A 19,691-nucleotide genomic window follows, 5' to 3' on the forward strand; every position below is an offset into this window, starting at 1 on the left:
CATGAGCTCCAGCACTGAATATATATTCTAACCCAGAAGATTCCATGAAACTAATTGTTGTTTTGAATAGAAAAAATATTTTTTGTGGGTTTCAAAAAACATGCTATCTGTAAGCCAGCATGCTAACTTTCATTCTAGGAATCACTATCCCTTGCAAATCAGAATATGTAATATATTATATATCAGAATATATGATATATTATATAATGAATTATATGTATGTGTTTCAATCAAAATTTCTAAAAGGTTTTATGGCTCTCCTGGGTCAGAACACATTTTTACATGAGTCCCAGACTAGGCCTTTTCCTCTCTTCCTGGAACACAGGTTACTCCAGTTTCTCCAGATCAAGCTAAACTGTCAGGGTGCCTCACTACCAGGAAGCAGTTCATGAGCAGAACATGGATTTGGGGGTAGCATCGGGGCCAGCATCAACCTGGGAGGAGCTGATTCAGCAGAGTGCACAGCGACTGTGACCTCTTACCTTGCTTTACATTGCTGTCCACCTCGCTTGGCCTATGTCCAGCTCTCCTGTCTCTGCAGGCCAGCAAGGACCTGGTGCCCAGCAATCTAATCACTGTGGTGCTGCACATACCTCATCTTCCTGTTTGTATGTCTAAATAGTTATTCAGCAGAAAATGCCAAGTCACTTGTCTGGGCTGCTGCGATAGCCAAAGAAGGGTATGGAGTGAACACTTTCATCATCACAAGTTCCAAGGACTTGAGGCATTTCAGATTTTCATTAACTTTCTTGATTTTTCTGCAAATAAGGGAAAGGGATGAGCAATTATTTTGAAATGGAGTTTGGGCGAAGAATTTTAAGGATCAAAAATTGCAGAATGAGAATCCTCTATACTCCAGCACTTGCCTTCTTTCCCTCTTCATCATTAATGATAACTAGGAGTTAGGGGAGCTCTGTCCAGCTGCCTGCAATATGGGTCCACCTAGGGCTGATAGACTCAGAATAGCACACACAGCAGCTATCCCACTCAGCCTGCTCAGGAGACCCCAGCTTGAAATAAACCCTCTGCTACTTGAGTAGTTCTGGTGGAGAGTCTCCAGATAAGCACCTGTAAGGTAATGTTCTTACATTCAGGCATGGGTTGCTACAGCCCTGATGTCTCTCTCTAGGCCCCCAGACACACACGCCTAGCTGCTCCTAGGAAGATCGGCTTGAAACTTTCCTATGCATCTGAAATGCGAGGCATTCAAACTATAGCTCACTGTGTCTCCCACCCTCAGTCTCTTGTCCTCGTTCTTCAGCAGCCCCCATGGTAGAACTTGGGGTTGCAGGGGCTAATATGCTATAGCTGGTCTCGCTAGCTCTTTTTTTTTTTTCTTTTTCTTTTCTTTTCTTTTTTTCTTTTTTTTTTTTTTTTTTTTTTTTTTTGGTTTTTCGAGACAGGATTTCTCTATGTAGCTTTGGAGCCTATCCTGGCACTCGCTTTGGAGACCAGGCTGGCCTCGAAATCACAGAGATTCGCCTGCCTCTGCCTCGCAAGTGCTAGGATTAAAGACATGCGCCTCCAATGCCCGGCTCTCGCTAGCTCTTTCTCACCCTCTCCTCTCCAAGTATTGATGAGCTTTGGGGAGGTCCTGACCAAAGGGGCTCTCAAACCTGTCTACTTCTCTGACTCTACTGCCTCTCCAAGCCCCCACCTATACCTGGATTAGTGTGCCATCCCCCTAAGTATGTCCTCTGGCTGGCTCTCCATAGTCTGCATCCCAAACTGCTGCCACAGCTCGTTCATACTTTATAGCTCAACTGAGGACCCTCTCCTACATCTTAATGTCAGTATCGGTCCACAACTCTAAAGCACGAACCCCCTCTGTGGTCAGTCTGTGCACCTGCCTCTCCAGTCTTATTTTTGTCAAGCCAGGCACAGAAAGCATTCCTGGGGTATTTTCAATACCTGTGTCATATTGGGCTGCCCCAATTTCCACCCTGTATTCCACCTTTGCTTTGCAGGGTCACTTAGCCTGTTGGCCTTCACCTATCTGGTTCTTCTCAAGTCAAGGCTTAACACAGGATCCTCTTTTCTAGGGGATATATTGTTCTTTATCCTCTGCTAGTATCACAAATTAGCCTCTATCATATCCATAGACCTTTAGAGTTGTGATTTAAGACACACACACACACACACACACACACACACACGCACACACACACACAAATAATTATAGAAGAAGAGGGCATGGATTTTAGAGAGAATGTTGAAGAGAGGAAGGGAAGGGTACCAATGATGAAAATGTGTTGTACTCATGTATGAAAGTCTCAGGTAAATAAAAATAAATAAATAAACAGAACCTGAGTCCACATAAGTTTTCTACACTTTATAAAAAGCCACATAATTTAAAGAAACATAGTTTTGATCCTCTGTCACCTTGGTCATGGCAGGTATCCCATATATACTAGTTGAGCAACTGGAAAAGCAAACTTACTTTTCTATGTAAAGAGAAGATCTAAGACAGGAAAGCTGGTGCAACCTCATACCCCTGTCTCAGAGCTTATCTGGTCCTCTCACCACTCTGGAAGGGGCTGTGGCACCCTTCCTCCCCCGCCACACATGCAGATGCATGTACACCTGGTGTGCCCGCCCAAGAAGAGTGCTCTTTTTCACAGGTCTGCTCACACCTTTCCTAGCTGTCTTGCTTGATTGCTCTGGGCAGCAATCTCTACAAACTTTAAATTAAACTGGGGCAAAAAAAAAAAAATAGAGAAGGATTCTGGCCTCGGGTCCCCAAGAAGTCCAGAGATAAAATACAGCCCATACCCAGCTCAGTCGGGGCCCTGACTGTTTGCTGAAGCTGCTTTGACTCCACCCTTTACTCTCCATTGGCTTCCAGCAGGTGGCTGCAGCAAAGCAAGATCAGTGACACAAAAGGACAGTGTCAAAGGAAAAGAAACTGCATCTAAAGAACTGCCAAACTTCTCACATCTTATTGCATTGATTTGCTCACATTCTTATTTCCGAGACAGACTGAATGGTTGGGAAGAATCATACTCTGGTTAGCTTAGATCCAGCATCCTAAAGAGCTGTGTGTGGGCTGCAGGGAGGAGACATGGCTACCTAAATGAGTAGGTTAGGCCTCCCAGCTTGCTCTAGCTTTGCTTGTCCTCAAAGCAGGTGTGGAGCCTTCCTGGGGTGTTCTAGAGGCTTTACAAAGGGTCTGTAGCCACCTTTGTTAATAAACACCACTACCCCACCTCCTCAGTTTTCTCCCTCATGTTCTCTTTTGACCCTAGGCTCTATAGAGAAGCAGAAGCTGCCTGTAGCTCTTTAGACTAAAACATGAGGGTTCTCCTGTGAGACCAGACTGTGGCCCATGCTGACTCCAGAGAGAAGACAGCTTCTCCCTGGGAATCAACTGGAGGGCTTTATTCTTTCCGCAGCTTTGAATGGTTTGTCCTGATTGACCTATGACCTTTCTCATCACTCTATCCCGTCTTCTCCCTTCTAGATGTTCGACTGGATAAGCCACAACAAGGAGTTATTTCTTCAGAGCCACACAGAGATCGGAGTCAGCTACCAGCATGCACTAGACCTCCAGACACAGCACAATCACTTTGCTATGAACTCCATGGTGAGTGGAAAGGCCATTCCCAGCATGCCTCTGGGATAGGACAAGAAAGGAGCAGGGCAAAGAAGGAGGAGCAGACTTGGGTTAGAGCGAGGAGTACTGAACGAGCAGATGTTTTAGCAGTCCATTTGCCAGAATGGGGACCTGTGCAAGGCACCGGGCCAGCCAGCTGTTCCTACAGCAGATCATGACCCCACTTCACACTATGAAAGGAATGTGCGTGTAGGGGCATTAGCTCAGCACAAGACTAAAAGACAGGCGAGTCACCAGTTCCACTCCACTGACTTCACTGACATTTTTTTGGTTCCTAGCAAGTATGAGTCACTGAGCAGGGATGGAGAAGGGCCTCAAGCTATGGTGTACTGGGAAGTGTTGAGTGACTTGTGGCTGCTTATAGTGGGAAGAACAGTCCTATGGGACACATGATTGCTGCCTTCAAATATTTGAACGCTGATTTGGAGAGAAGGGAGGGGAATCATTTTCTGTTAGTCTAGAAGGCAGGGGTTTTTAGAGAATGGCAGTTTGTGGAGTTGGCAGTATGTGACTTATGGGGGGACACAGTGGGAGTGAGCATACGCGATGGGAGTGTTCAAGGAGGCACGAAGTAAGAGGAGAGCATTTCCTCTCAATGTGGCCATAGGGAGTTCATCTCCATGTTTCATTCTTCTTTACCTCCATTCCTTCATCTGTGAAGTATCAATCATAACTATTTCAGAATGTTACTTGGGTAATCAATGAGCTAATTGTAAAGCAGTTGGAACTGGGTCTGGTGCATGGTAAGTCATGATTAAATGCTGGTGTTCTGATAGATGGGGACTTGTGAGTCTAGTCCGGATGACACGTGAAACCTAGCTTTGTGAATACCATGTTTTCTGTGTGATAGCTCCAAGGCTTCCTTTCTCAATCTTCTCTCTCCTTAAGCCATATTATATTCCAAACATGTGGAGCCTAAGAATATCACCACCAAAGATGCCCTGTTGGTCCAGACGCATAGCTCCACCCTTCCCCACGCACCTGAAAACCAAGGGTGCTTTACCCATTTGTAGCTTTGTGCTGCGAGTGGGGAGAGTGTTGGAGAAACACAAACTTGGATGATGGTAGGGGCCACAAAGGAAGAGAATTTCATAGTCAACTGCCAACCAACTGGTTTTGGATGTGCTGTAGACTGGACTTCAGATGCTGAAGAAGAAACGATTTCGTCTTTCAGTTGTTCACTGTCTGCTTACAGAGCTGAAAACTCAGCCAGAGTGTAGCTTGATATGTGCGTGCCAGATCTGCTAAGTTGACTAAGGGCATTAAAATATAAGTGGCTGAAAGCAAGAGCTTCTTGTTCCTGGTATACATTCATCACTAGCTAGCTGGAAGTAGGCTCATCATAGGCACCAGCAACAGTCAGGAGCAGCCACCATCTCAGATACTGCCAGGTGTTTGGCCAGACAAAGTGTAAAACCAAACACAGCTGGCTCTGAGACCTGCTACCTAGAAGTGGCATGTCCATTTACACTCCATTGGCTGGTTTTCATGCCCATTTCCGTGGCCAGTATCAAACCTAGCACTGCCTCTACTTGAAAGGGCAGGGTCCTGTTGCTTCAGAGAGGGTTGGCTGGTTGTGAAAGGCCATAATGACAAACACGGGGAGCCATCAAAGGCTGCTGGGTAAAGATGAGCAATATTAGGTTTGCACACAAGATCACTAGCTGCAGAAAAGAAGGTTATGATATTGTGTGATCACAATAGATGATCTGTAGTCTGTAAGGTCAAGATATCTTTATTGAGATAAATACCAGCCAAAAGCAAGCCAGAGCTTGCCAGGGGCAGCTGAGCAGCGAGGCCAGAGAGAGAAGGGGCTCTCCATTTGCTCTGCAGCCCCTTAAGAGCCCATCCTGCGTCATCCTGACCTCACCTTGACCACGCCTTGAAAGGCGTGGTCAGGCCCACATGTAGCCAGCCTCTAACAGGCATGGTTTACTGTCCCCTACATTGTGAGGCCAGGTAGGAAAACCAATGAAAGTGTGTGATCAGTTTGGACTGCAACAGTCTTGCATCCTCATCTAAATGTAAAGACTCCTTGCCTCCAACTGCCATCATTTCTTATCCCCAGACTCAGCCCCACAGGAACAAAGTAATTGATCACAGGTGATTAGGACTGTGAACTCAAATCTAGTCAGGTTTGATTATCTCTGTGCCTTGTGGCTTTTCCCTGATGACATTCACAAATTCTGTGTCAGAATTTTCAAATCACTGAACTCCCAGGCCCGAAGGCAGCCAAACTCATTTTAATAAGCAACGAAGACAAACATAATTAGGGAGGTAAGTCTGCCACCAAGCCCCTTGAAGCCGTGCATTAGGAAGCTAGACAGAAAGCGCCTTTGGCTTTGAATTATCTGCATTCCTGCCCTCCCCAGTTAGTGTGGGTAACCATGAGTTAATGGCACATTGAAAACCTTTACTCTGACAAATTTACTGTGGAAGTCATTTTCAGGACACAAACAAGGGAAGAAATATCGAAGAGCAGTGTCTTCTGGAACTGGGAGATGAAAGGTTTAATACCCAACAGCCAATTAGTGTAAAGGAGCCCGTCCGCTAGCTCCTCAGTGAATGCTCCAGCAGCAAGCAGAGGGGAGGCATCCGTAGCCTGATTAGGCTATATCTCCTCTAGGGCTGCTGGGAAAGGGAAGGGAAATCCCAGGATTGTTCGATCAAATTGCATGGGCACCAGTGCTCCCTAAACACAGCTCGGTGCCCTTGCTTCCTGGGAAGTTTACAGGTTTGTTATTAAAAGGGGCTTCCTACAAAGAAGGATGGCAGCGTTCCAAACAGGTGAATGGGAAGAATTATAGGCTTTTTCCCCAGCCTTGGTGATGAATGATACTGCCAAGAAACAGATGAATGCCAGCAGCTACTCACTACTCCAGCCAATGACTACAGAAATGATCAGGTCTTCAGGGAGAGTGGGGGAAAGGGACAGGGATATGGATGGTTCTGCAAATTCATTGAGGCATTTCAGTCTCTGTTCTTGGAACACACACACACACACACACACACACACACACACACACACACACACCTATGCATATGAATGGTTTTGTAGCATATTCTATTTCAAACTGCAGGTGAGTCCTTTGCTGTTTAGTCTTATTTTACTACTGAATTAGGCCAGGGATTCTTTTCTTTCAGGAGGTCACAGAGCCCTATTATATAAAACTAAGCTTGTGGGTCCTCTCCCCAGGGGAATGTATACACAAACTCTTTAAATACCTTCAAGGGAAACAATACAGTGCAAATCATGATATTCACTCTCCCCAGTTTCAGAGCTCAAGAACTTGGTAACTTCTTTTAACCAAGAGCAAGTATTGAGAGTCAGGTATTGTGCTGGATGGTGGGTCTGCAGGGGTGAACAAAAACAGAGAAGGCCAGGTCCTACAGAACTTCCCAAGGGAAACAGATGTCAAATGTGTGGCTACACAGTAAATATGTAATCACAACCCAGTAGTTTCATGTCAGCACAACAAGGAATGCTGCAGCAAGGGTGAAAGAGGAAAGGGGTGCCTCCGATGAGGAGGGGGAATCAAGTGCATTGTTCATTAGCAACCAGCATTGGCTCAACAAGCTCCCTGTTCACTCATGGATAATCATGAATAATATGTGGATTAACTGATGTATATTAAGCCCTGGGTACATCAAATTACATCTAAAATCATTAGCTCATAAATTACCCATTTACGTTTTCATGCCTGTATCTACTGTTTATCTACTTATTAAATATATAATTCTAGCTAAGGTGACAGTTACTGATTGTATTCATTTCCTGGGAATGTACTTTCTAGCAAGTACCACAACCAGTGTGCCTTAAATGTCAGAAATTTTTAAAAACTAGGGATGTAGCTCAATGGTAGAGCCCTTGCCCAGCATGTTCAAGAGCCAGGATTCTACCCCAGCAACACCATCACAACAAAACACAAATATCGGAAATGTCTTATCGTGCAGTTCTGGCTGTGTGTACACAAGAGCACAGTGCCTGCAGACTGGGTTCTCCTGACACTCTCTGGGTGTCTTGCCAAAAAAAAAAAAAAAAAAAAAAAAAAAAAAGGTATCTTTCTTGGTGTGCTCTCAAAAAGCCTTCACTGTGAATGCATACACCCTTGGTGTATTTCCATGTCCTGGTCTCCTGGCTTTGTAAGATACAGGTTGTATTAGTCAGGGCTGCACACAAATGGCTGCATTTTAAATTACTGCCATAACAACCCTCTCCCTAAATGTGAACACATTCTGAGATGCTAGGACTTGGAGCTTCAACTTGGAGATGTGAGTTTAATTTAGTACCTAATCCAGAAATAACCGCCTAAGTCCTGGGTGGAAAATCAGAAACTTCTTTGGCTTTATTTATGAATTGGTACCAATAAAGCTCACCAATTAAACACACTGAGAATGTGGGATAATGCCCTGCTCGGTGTGTACATGAACAAATCTAGAAAAAAAGGGGGGGGGGCTAAAACTGGTTACTTTAGATTTTTCTCATAGCCTGGGGTTGGGGGGTATTGTTTGTTTGTTTTTTGTTTTTTCTGATCAGTAATAATGAAGACCATCACCCTCCAAGCCCAGTAGGAAAATGTCCAATGTAGGTGTCCTATAGTGCCTCAGAAAGCCAGGTTTCCTGTGCTCTCTAGGAACTCCTCTTTCTTAATTTTTGCCTCCCCTCCGTAAGTTCTCCATTCCTTGAGTGGGCCTTCTCTTTTGGGAAGTAAGTCCTAGCTTAGTCTACAGAGAACAATCGCCAAGCCATCTGTGTATGGTTCTTCATGAGACAGTTCCTCATCGGAGTATGAAGAAACCCAACACAGCCTTATTTACAGTTTTAATTAGCTGGTTCTTTGGGAAGAAGTGCATTGTTAATAGCTTCTGTCTGGAGTTTTAAGATACTAAATGGTATTCATTTTCTGTTGTTATGACAACTAAGAGGATTCGTAGTAATGACACACAACATGCATCCGGGCAGTAGGAAGCCTTTCCCTAGCACATGTTTCCTAGCAGCTTCAATGCTATTAACTCACTTAGAAGTGAATGTTGCATTTGGTGGTATATAAATCAAGCCACTTGCAAAAGGTTTGTGGTGGTCTCTCTTTTTGAATGTAAGTTACAAATGATATGCCCAAGGAAAAGCCATATCTGCTGCAAGAGACAGAAAGACTCCAGGCAGGTGACTCTTCTCCCCACTGCTGTGGGGTGACCGGGTGACCTGCCATTACTGATTCGTGGAGGCCTCAAATCAGAATTCTACTGCACTTCCTACAGTAGAAGAATTTCTAGATTTGGGTGGAAGTACACACACACACACACACACACACACACACACACACAAACACAAACACACACACACACACACACACACACACACACACACACACACACACATGTCTGCACACGAATGAACACATACTTACACACTAGTATAATAGCAAAGCACCTTTGCAATCCTGGGGGGTGGGAACGGAAGAGCAGGATGAAGAGGAGGAAGGAATAAATGCTGTATGCATCTTTAAAAATTAGAATCATGTAGAAACCTGGGTAAAAATAAGTATTTCTCTTCTTTTCTTTCTCTCCCCCTCCACCTCTTCCTCCCGCCCCCCCCCCCTCTTTCTCCTGTCCTGGAAAGTCATGATCTCTGGCTGTGTGTTCCTGGGAACATGTATTTTTTAACAAGTTCCCAAAATAATTTATGTTCACATTACATCAAAAAAACTCTTGTTCTGTAACACTTGTGTGTATAAAATAGTTACTCCCTAAACCAAAACATCTCAAGACCCAAAAGACTTCAGTGCCATAGCCCAAGGAGTTGTGTGGACCTGATCTGCATTGAAACTAGAGAAAATTATTTTAAAATACTGGTTAAAGATCTGGAAATAATCCTAAATTCATACAGAAAATAAAGCCTCATGTATTTAAAAAATACATAAAAACTCATCAAGAAGAGTATCCATGGTGTTGGAGTCAAGGTCCCCTCTCTCCTCTGCCCTCCCAGTTCAGCAGGATGAAAACCACTCCAAACTGCTTGCAACCATGATTGCACTGTCCTCTTTCCTCCAGCTCCTGGCTAAAGTCCCAGGTAGGACTGTCTTCCCAGGTAGGACATTTCTAATCCTGCCCTCAGCCACCTGTGCTAAGGTTTGCTCATGGGTGAGTGTGGCCTAGAGGTGTAGATCTAGTCTCCTGCAGAGCCCTAATTTGGGGACTGCAGCTGTACCATGGAGGCAATGCTGTGAGAATATTAGGATCTCTCCTTGCTGGGAGAGACAATAAGCCATGGAGACTTGAGGTTACTCACCCCACCCCCCTAAAAAGTTAGTTCCAAAGTGGAGGTACCACCAAAGAAAGCACACTACTGCCTCCAACCCCAACCGTAGAGCCATGGATGGCTCAGGGATTTGATTTGAGAGTAGAAACATATAAAAAAAAATCAAGTTCCAAATCTTCCCCCAAAGGAACTGACTTTATCTACAAGAGAGATTATAGACATTTAAGGCAATCGAGCTTTTAAAGGTGCCCTTGAGAGGGTCTAGAAAAGGCAGGGATTGGAGATGTAGACCTGATAGTTTACCAGAGAAAAAATGGGAAAGAAAAATTACAAAGGAAATTCCTTATGCTGGAAACAAGTGATTCCCAAAAGTAATTTGAATCTACCATAATGTTAAAGACTAATTATGTAACTATAAAGGACAAGGTATGTACATATTTCCTCTACCTTCTCTTAACTGATTTTTAAAAGGAGTTGTATAAAATTCTGTATTGTTGGAACTATAACATAAAAATTTAATAAATTTGCAAGTAATTTCACAAGGAGATATGTGGGTGAAGGTCTGTATTGTCAAAAGAAACTTCTCCAGGTAGTAACCGGAATCCACAGAAGCAAATAAAAACATGCAGAAATGATAAGTAAGGATGTTAATAAGAAAAGCTGTAGCACACATTAACTCCCCTTTTCTATCTCAGCCTCAATAGGCACACAATTATAAAAAGTGATAATTACGGCAATCTGATGTTAGGTGATGTTAGATTTGAAGCGTTTATGAATGTAATATATACAGGAAGAATACCACAATACATAGGAAAGGACATAAAGCTCTCTCCAGGAGAAACGTTTTTATGTTCGCTGAATTAAATAGTATATATCAGAAGCTGATTCTGATAAGATGTTCCTTAGGTAACCAGGAAGATAAGTTAAAAATAGTGAAAAATCAATCAGTAAAGATATTAAAATGCTGCATTAGAAAATACAGGGGTGTAGAAGGAATAGAGATGTAGGAGGAAATGTGTCATGTATGGAAAAAAGTGGAATGGCAAATGTAAGTTCCACTGTGTCAATAATGACAGTAGGAGCTGATGAGATGACTCAGTATAATGCTTGCTGGGCAAACATGAGGACCTGGGTTTGGTTCTTCAGCACTATGTAAAAGGCTGAGAATTTCGGTATGCACCAGTAATTCTATGAGGAGGCATAGACAGGTACATTACGGGAACTCCCTGCCTGGCCTGCCTAGCTAAATTGATGATCTTTAGGTTCAGAGATCTTATCTCAAAAAACAAGGTGGAAAGCAACTGAGGAGGACACCCAACGTTGACCTTTTGCCTGCACACACATATGCTTACACACTAGCATGCACATGTACACGTACATGAATATATTTATATACTCAATACATATACACACAAAAATAATGGCATCGAAGGTGAAACAATTAAACAAAGGTGCAGATTGTCAGGTTTTTTGAAAGATCTAAATGTGTGCTTTCTACAGGAAAAACACTTGAGATTCAAGTGATTGAATATACAAAGATGGAGAAACATCCAGCCATTATCTGGAGTAACGGTACAGATTTGCATCAACACCACCTCCTTGGTACTGTCACTGGCTAAATATGTGTTGTAGGCCCATCAGGAACAAGTGTCCAGGAATTACTGGTCTTGGTGGCCTTTCAAGTCACATGACCTGAGCTTCTTTGTTGAGATTCTGATCCTAAAGATGGAAGTGGAGCAGCTACTGCATTTCTTGATAACAAGAGTAAGGGCTGTCTATTTTCTGGGAGTTACACTTGGGTTCCTTGGTCAGGCCTGCCAGAGAACCTGAGATTGCCAAGTACCAAATGTAGTACCAGCCAGCCTATTCTTACCAGTCAAGTTCAACAGGATGCAGCGTTTGTATCTCTACAAACAGCTTTGTGGGTGGAATTTCCCTTTTCTGCCCACTCAGTAGGAGGAATGGATTTTATGCTCTGATCAGCCCTGGACCCATTTGTGATCTTTGTTCTTGGTTCCACCATCAACCTTAACTAGACCGGGGAGGAGAGCTGAACAGAGCATGCTCAGAACTCAGCCATGTAGAAGTATGTGACTTTGTGGAAGGCAGTAGGCCTCTACTCTTACTGTTTGATCAGTCACCTGAGATCTTTTAAAAACATGCTACATTTGGTTCCTGCTACCCTAGATTGCTACACACTGGGTCCCAGAAAATCTACACAAGATTGGGAATCAATTGGAGAATCACAGTCCAATGTGAAGAAATTAAGTCAGCTGACATTAGGCCCGAGTCAAACTCTGCAGCTATTATGATTACTCTGTAGAGTTTGCTGGAGAATGGAGCTCCCACCACCACCACACAGCGAAAAGAGCATCCAGGAGAACACTTGCCTGTCCACAACCTTCCTTCTTGCTTTCCACCAATGCTTCCAATGCCCTTTTGCCTTAGCACACCGGCCCCTAGTCGGCCCTGTTTGGAAGGGAAACACAGGTGTCCTTGGGCATGGGAAGAGCACCTCACCATCACTCCACTGCACTGTACAGGCTCACACACCTGCTGCTCAACCATTGGCCGAGGTTTAATTATGAAAAGCTTCTCCAAGCTAACGCTCAGGGCTTAGAAGACAACTTAGACCTCTGACATGTGTTTGGTACTGGCCTGGCTCAGTCTTCTCTTTTGATTGTTACCATCTCTTGGTCCTATATTGCTGTCTCTTCTGCCTTGTTTCTCTGCTCAAACCTCTGGCATCTCTTTTCTCAGTCTCATCAGTTGTTTTCTGAGGTCTTTCTATCCGCATGTTTTTTTGCCCTGGGCTGTTTGTGGAGTATTCACTATGTTTTTCTCCCAAGCCTCCCTCAGCTTACTGATCTACAGGACTGCCTGCTCACCTCCAGGTCTACAAATGCCAAGGGGTTAATTTGTGTGAAATTCAGCCAACACCGTTACATGCCTCTTCTTTGCAGTCTTGGGGAGTTGAATGAAATGGTCCATGAAACCTAGTGTGTCAGACAAGAAAAGGAACACCAAAGGCCCTCACCTGCAAAGCAGGACAAATATGGAAAGTGTCAGAGGTGAAGAGCAGCAGCAATCTTCATGTGCCATCCTGGCCATGGACAACCCTGTCCTGGAACTCAAGTAATGGGCAGAGACGGATCAAAGGCATAGAAGTGGAACATTTGCAAATCATATATTTACAAGGTGTTAGAGGTCAGGACCAAGAGGACTGATGGGAGCAGAACAGAAAGAAGCAGAGGTCATGACACAGCTGAAGGGTTCGAAATAAGGAAGAATAAAAAGATTTCCTTTAGCAAGTTCTTTTGATTCTCATCTCAAAGCATCCCCAGAGTCTGGCCTCTTGTCACCCTACTCCAAGCCAACATCACTTTCTGCAGCCTCTGCATCTTGCTCATCTGCCCTAGCTAACCTGCATTCCTGCTGTTTCTTGATTCTGGCGGTTGTTGCTCCCCTGCTTCCCCTCTATGAGGAGTCTCTCCTTCCAGAGAGCCACATGCTTCCCTTTCCTCCTTTCCCCAGTGCCAGGCCCCAGTATTGTTGCTTGAGAAGCATGCCCTCACTCTGTCTTTTGTAGCACTCCCCAACCCCTGATGCTCCATCTTTTCCCAGCTATATTTTATGACACTGAAATACGTGCCTAGTAAATCCTTGTAAGTTTACTCTCTAATGTTCCTAATGACATGGGCAGAAGAATTCTGCATCTTTTGGGGGGGGGAGAGGATTTCAAGACAGGGTTTCTCTGCATTGCTTTGGAGGTGGTCCTGGAACTCTCTCTGTAGATCAGGCTGGCCTCGAACTCACAGAGATCGCTGCCTCTGTCTCCCGAGTGCTGGGATTAAAGTCATGCACTACCAATGCCCAGCAGAATTCTGCATCTTGTTCCTGCTTGTATCATGCCTTGATAACTGGAAGGATGGACAGATAATAAGTATATAAGATAACAAAGTTAAGACTTGAACAATAAGGCACGACACCGACTAAAGCGGCCTTGGAATCCTAAACTTCTTGTGTTCTATGTAGAAAAATTCCTGTTCCTCTGTAGCCTTTGGTTTGCTGGTAGATAGTATTGTTCCATGAAGGGAGAGGCTGGAAGAAGTCTACCCACCAGGCCTCTTTGCTATTTCTAGAAAGGGACTAATCTGGAGATTCCAGAGCAAGTCAAGGGTACAACAGAAAGGCTTCAAAGATAGCGACATGTAATTCTCTCTCCAGAGGCCCTGTTTCCTTGGGATATGATTCTTAATACCTTTGGGGGAAATGTTGCTTCACCATGTCCCGTTTCCTGTGATGAAGATCCTGAGCCATCCTGATTCCTTCACGTTCAGGACAAATTGAGATATCATAGCAAGGACCCCGGGGTGCCAGTTGCAGCTCTGTGCTTCCTTTCAAGAGTAGCCTTAGGCAGGGTATTCAAATTCCTCACCATCTCCTCTGTAACCTGAGGATAAGGGCAGTGCCCTTGCTAGGAATGTTGTTAGGATAAAATGCGGTCTTGCTTTTAGACACAACACTTGGGAAGTTATACTTGGCAAATATCCACCTATTCATGTTGTTGGGTCAGAAAAGCTATAAAAAATGATTTTTGTTTCGGAAAGCTCCTCAGAGTTCCCAGCTGTGGGAACCTGTCACTTGAGACAACCTTGTTAAAGTGCTGATTTGATGCTGAAGGTCATGTGTACCTGGTACTTGGCATTGCTGACCAGCTCTCAACTACTGCTGTGCTTGGTGCCACAGACCATACTCTCGATAGACCCTGTACAAGAAGGCCAAGGGATAGGTGGAATACCGATAGATGTGTTTAACCTGAAGTTAAAGACAGCCTAGAATTACCACAGCCCACTGCAGAAGGGCTGTGTTGCTCCTCATCACTTTCTCTGCTGGTGTCCCTGAATCTAATGCCAGCTATACCTACCTTTTTAATCTTGCAGTGAGGTTATCTATGTATTCCTTTTTATATCCATCCATCCATCTATCCATCTGTCTGTCTACACACACACACACACACACACACACACACACACACACACACACACACACACACACACACCTACCTCTGTGGAGGCTTTTCTCAGTGCCAAGAAAGGAAGAGGATGATTTTCTTCTCTTGCAACCTGCTGTGGGTTTCTGTGGCCCTTCGACATATGGCCAGGCGATTGTTTTCATGGCTGTTTAATGGTTTGTAAAGCAATTGCTGGAGGAAACATCTCTACAACAAGCCAGGCCAGAGGGGTAAAAGGATTTGTGGACCAATGCTGTTGCTGCTGAGCATCAATCCATTTCTACTCTTTCCTCTCTCTAGCTAGCAGTGACAGATGGCTTCCACCTGGCTTGACCTACTGTTTGGCCAAACCAGACCAGATAGTCATCCATCAGCTTCCCTTTTGCCCCCCCCCCCCAGGGCATCCTGTGGTTTGTGGGGGGCGGGGTTAGAGGTTTCACTTAGAGCTCATCACTTCCCGCAGCTGATGCTATGTTGGTTCAAGCACCATCAGTTCTTACTCCAGATGTTACAGGCCCGCTATCCATATGTTTCAAGGTGGGATCAGCAGGTTTACATAGTAATGCTAAACTAATTAATCATAAGCTGATGCGTTAGCAGCTCCAGGATCCAATGTAGGCTTGGGATTACAAAGATGTAAACGGTCTTATTAAGCTGGAGAGACATAAGGCGGAGCTCTCTCCATCAGCTTGGTACAGGCTCTATTTTCTTAATGATACTGAACATTATTCCCAGAACCACTAAAAGCTATATGGTGAAATCTACAAATACTTCCATATATCTCTGAGTGTGACAAAATATAAGTTGCAGAACACAAGAAAAAAAATGAGAAAAGGGGTCCCTCAGATTGAGGACCAAAGCCTGGTTCTGTTTCATTTGACCCCTTGGTGACTTTGAACACATCACTCAACTGATTTAATGAATATTATGAGTCAATTAAGTGAAGTCAAGACCTATCTATGTTCTGTTTTTCTTTTCTAAGAATAAAATAACATTTTTACATGAAAAACTTTAAATAAAGTGGGTTTACAGTTTGCACACCTTTTAAGAGCAGTCTTAACTAAGACCTGCCTGTTTCACTATTTCCAAATTGCACTCTGCTTTTCAAAAAAAAAGTTTTACTAAACTCAAAAGAGATAGAAAAATAAGAGACATTTTAATGTTGACTGTATACAGCCTGGCCACAGCTATTAAATAATTTAAATAATTCAGCAAACTTAATAAATTTAATTTTAATTAAAATACTAAATATGTTAACATTAAAGATAATCCATAGCTACTTGAAATATTCAAAATGGAGAAGGAAACTACAACCAACTTTTGTCCCTCAATAAGCACGAGGGCTTTGGTGTGAATCAGGTGCTCAGGCACTGGCTGGGTATATGCAGAGCCATGGGTTCGCTCCCTAAAAAAAAAAATAACAAGCTGGATAAAAAAAATAGGAGGCTGAACATAAATTCTACTAGTTCTATGCCCATAGAGTAGTGATATTTGGTTATTAGCTGGCTAGAAAGAGAATCTCCTCTATTTGTATTTTAATGACACAATTATCCCTAATAATTAATACATATGTCCTCTAATTAGGAATATATTTTAAACCAGCTTTTATATGCCTAAGAAACTTGAGATGAGAAAAGTCTCCTGAGAACTACCCATCAGAACTTCAGTTCATAGCACTCAGGTGTGTGTCCCTGGTGTGCACAGTGTTTATCTCAACTGATGCAATACTAAATGGTTTCCTGGGCATATTGGCCCTTGACCAGTCTTTGGCCTGGATTCCCTCCTTAACTTTGGATTTGGGGTCAAAGGATCTAGGATTAGTCAAAAGGATTGATTCCTTTTCAGGAAAGTGGCCCTTAGTGGTATTTAGGCTTTGCCTTTGTGGTGATTGGATAGGCAGGTCATTACTTTCATAACCATAGTAACCGTGAAGATGCCATGGCTCCATTAACTGGTACGGGATTAAGACCCATGCCTGGGACTTATTCAATGCAGAGATGAAGCAGATCTTTTATGACTTTCTGCTGCCTCTGAAAACAAGTCACACTGTCCCTAGAATATAAAATGAAATGCCCCACACCCAGCCTGGGGAAGAAGGTCCTTCCCCAAGTGACAGTCCTGTCAGAGAGAAGCAGAGAGACTTTGTTCCCTTCAGTGAGGACAAGACAGTCCAACTGTGGGTGCTCTGGATGTGGTAAATCACATGCCAAGCAGTGAAGGCATCTCAAGAAGTCTGGTTTAAGACTCTCAGTTGTCTAATTTTCCAGCTTAAGGAATGGAAGGACATGGCATGAGACAGTGGTACTAGCATTCTCAGTTCTCTCTGGGTCAAGGAAAGCCTTGTAGATAACTCACAGCTCTAGTCCCTTAAATCCTCCTAGGAACATCTGCCAGAAAGGGTATAATAAGTGGGGCAGGCTGGCAGCTGTAGGGCTGGCACACATGTGTCATGCCTTATGGAAGGTGAGACTTCCCAGGAATAGTAAGGGGGACATTGCACTGTGCTCTCTGTGAAATAGGCTGGGATTTTTGGCTCTTTCTGGTGCCTCTGTTTGGAATAGTTGACACACTTATTGTGCTTTTATTAATACTTTGGTTTGGTTTGTACAAGTTAGTGGATAATGCTAGTTTGCTGAAACTGGATGAGGGAAAAGACAATGCCATCACTGCATTAGTCGTTACTAGGCAACTGCCTGAATGCTTTGTGTTGCTTCAAGTAACGCACAGCACCTGATCAGAGTGGGGGTCTGTGACCACAGGTGTAGGAAGTTTGTCCCAGTTTTTAGAAGAGGGGTGAATGGGAGTCGAATAATGCACACTCCTGGCAACAATCTGCTCTAGCAACCAGCACGTGACACAGCTTAAGGTTACTAAAATCACAGTTTGTTTCTATAGCCGGTGTCTCCTCAGAGTCTACCACAAACGAAACATAATTCACAGAAAACATTTGTCTGTACTTTTTGATGGAAAGCTATCAGACTCTTTGTCAGTAAGTACCTTTGCATGTTTTCATAGGCACTGGGGGAAAGGCAAGAGCCATGTTCAAAGCGAGGGCTCTTTGTGTAGGGCTGAAAGCTCAAGATTCTGCCAAGAAGTTCTTTTTTTTTTTTTTTTTTTTTTTTTTTTGGTTTTCGAGACAGGGTTTCTCTGTGTAGCTTTGGAGCCTATCCTGGCACTCCTCTGGAGACCAGGCTGGCCTCGAACTCACAGCGATCCGCCTGCCTCTGCCTCCTGAGTGCTGGGATTAAAGGTGTGTGCCACCAACGCCGGGCCCAAGAAGTTTGGTTTGGTTTGGTGATTGGATAGGCAGGAAAGTGGCTGCTCTAATTTCAGTTGTCAGAGCAGATGATAAGGCCACAGGACAAGGAGCTGTCCACCTGTAGTCTCCAGTTAATGCCCCTGGGAATGAAACAAGCAAATGGAGACTTTCATAGGTAGCAAAAGTGGGTAGGGTGCCAGGTTTGCAAGGCCACAAGATTTTGCTGGACTTAGTTATTTTTCCTGCTGGGAACCAAATGATATGGGAGAATGGTAGATGACACAACAGACCGTGAGACAACTGTACTGCATACTGTAGGTCAAAGTTATAGCTCACACTATCCTACACTGTAAAAAATGATGATGACGATGATAACAGTAGAATAATAGTAGTGCTGAGTGTATACGGAGAATTTGCTAGATCCATTCTGAAGGATGTTAGAAGATACTCATCAGCCGGGCATGTAACCACAGCCTGTAATCCCAGCACTCAGTGGGTAAGAAGCAAAAGGACCAGGAGATCAAAGTCAGCTTCAGCTACACAGTGAGTTTGAGGTCAATATGGGCACAAAGGTACTCCTAAAGTCAGCCATTAGCCAGGGTATTATGTATTGGTTTGTTTCTGCTGAGGGAGAGGGGCTAAAGAGGAGAGAGGGTGTGAGGAGAATGGGGCTATTGGTTGTGTAGAACATGAATTCGGGAGATCTAGCTCTTGACTCGATGTTTATACTGCAAGGCAGCGAAGAGCCAAGATGTGGCCCATCGACAGCAAAGCTGAGCTACCTACTTCCCAGGTAGGCAATGCTGTCCTTGCCTCCTAGGCACTGCTACCCTAGAAATAAAAGATCTGGGATCACTTAGCTCAACTGTCTTAGTTAACATTTCTATTACTGTGGAGAGACACCACAACCACAGCAAGTCTTAGGAAACATTTAATTGGATCTGGCTTACAGTTTCAAGGGTTAGTCCATTATCATCATGATGGGAAGCACGGTTGTGTGCAGGGAGACATGGCCGGTGCTGGAGAAGGAGCTAAAAGTTCTACATCTTGATCCACAGGCAGCAGAAGGAGTCTGAGTCTCTGGGTGTGGCTTGAGCACATATGGGACCCAAAAACCTGCCTCCACTGTGACACACTTCCTCAAAAAAGATCACACCTACTCCAACAAGACCACACCTCCTAATAGTGCCACTCCCTAAGGGCCAAGCATTCAAACACATGAGTCTATGGGGGCCACACCACAACTCCCTTATTTTACAAGTAAGGAAACTGAAGCACAGACGTGTCGTGACATCTTAAGTCAGTGTCATTGCTGGGAGCAGAACCCATTTATATTTCCTTCTGGTCCAGTGACAGTGATGCCTTGATTGATAGGCAGCTGTACAGTTACATTTGAGGATGTCAAGGAAAAAACTATGGGAGAGCCAGGTAGAGGGGAAAGAGTGGAGGGAACAGCTATAGCAGATGAAAAGGTCAAAAGAGCCATGATCTCCTTTCTTGCTGGCTGTGTCTCAAAGACAAGCTTGACTTGATGCTCTCTAAAAGA

At 44.0% G+C, this 19,691-nt stretch overlaps 1 protein-coding gene across 4 annotated transcripts in view; it reads left to right on the forward strand.

Annotated features, from left to right (window-relative positions):
* Positions 1-19,691, forward strand: part of LOC100757073 (kalirin) — a 528,077-nt gene that overhangs the window by 173,918 nt on the left and 334,468 nt on the right. For all 4 annotated transcript variants that reach the window (XM_035444595.1, XM_035444596.1, XM_035444597.1 and 1 more), the window contains exon 6: positions 3,461-3,583. In XM_035444595.1, coding sequence (XP_035300486.1) covers positions 3,461-3,583 — 123 coding nt within the window. The remainder of the gene's footprint in view (positions 1-3,460; positions 3,584-19,691) is intronic.

Source organism: Cricetulus griseus, chromosome 4, assembly GCF_003668045.3.
Source record: "Cricetulus griseus strain 17A/GY chromosome 4, alternate assembly CriGri-PICRH-1.0, whole genome shotgun sequence".
Taxonomy (NCBI): Eukaryota; Metazoa; Chordata; class Mammalia; order Rodentia; family Cricetidae; genus Cricetulus; species Cricetulus griseus.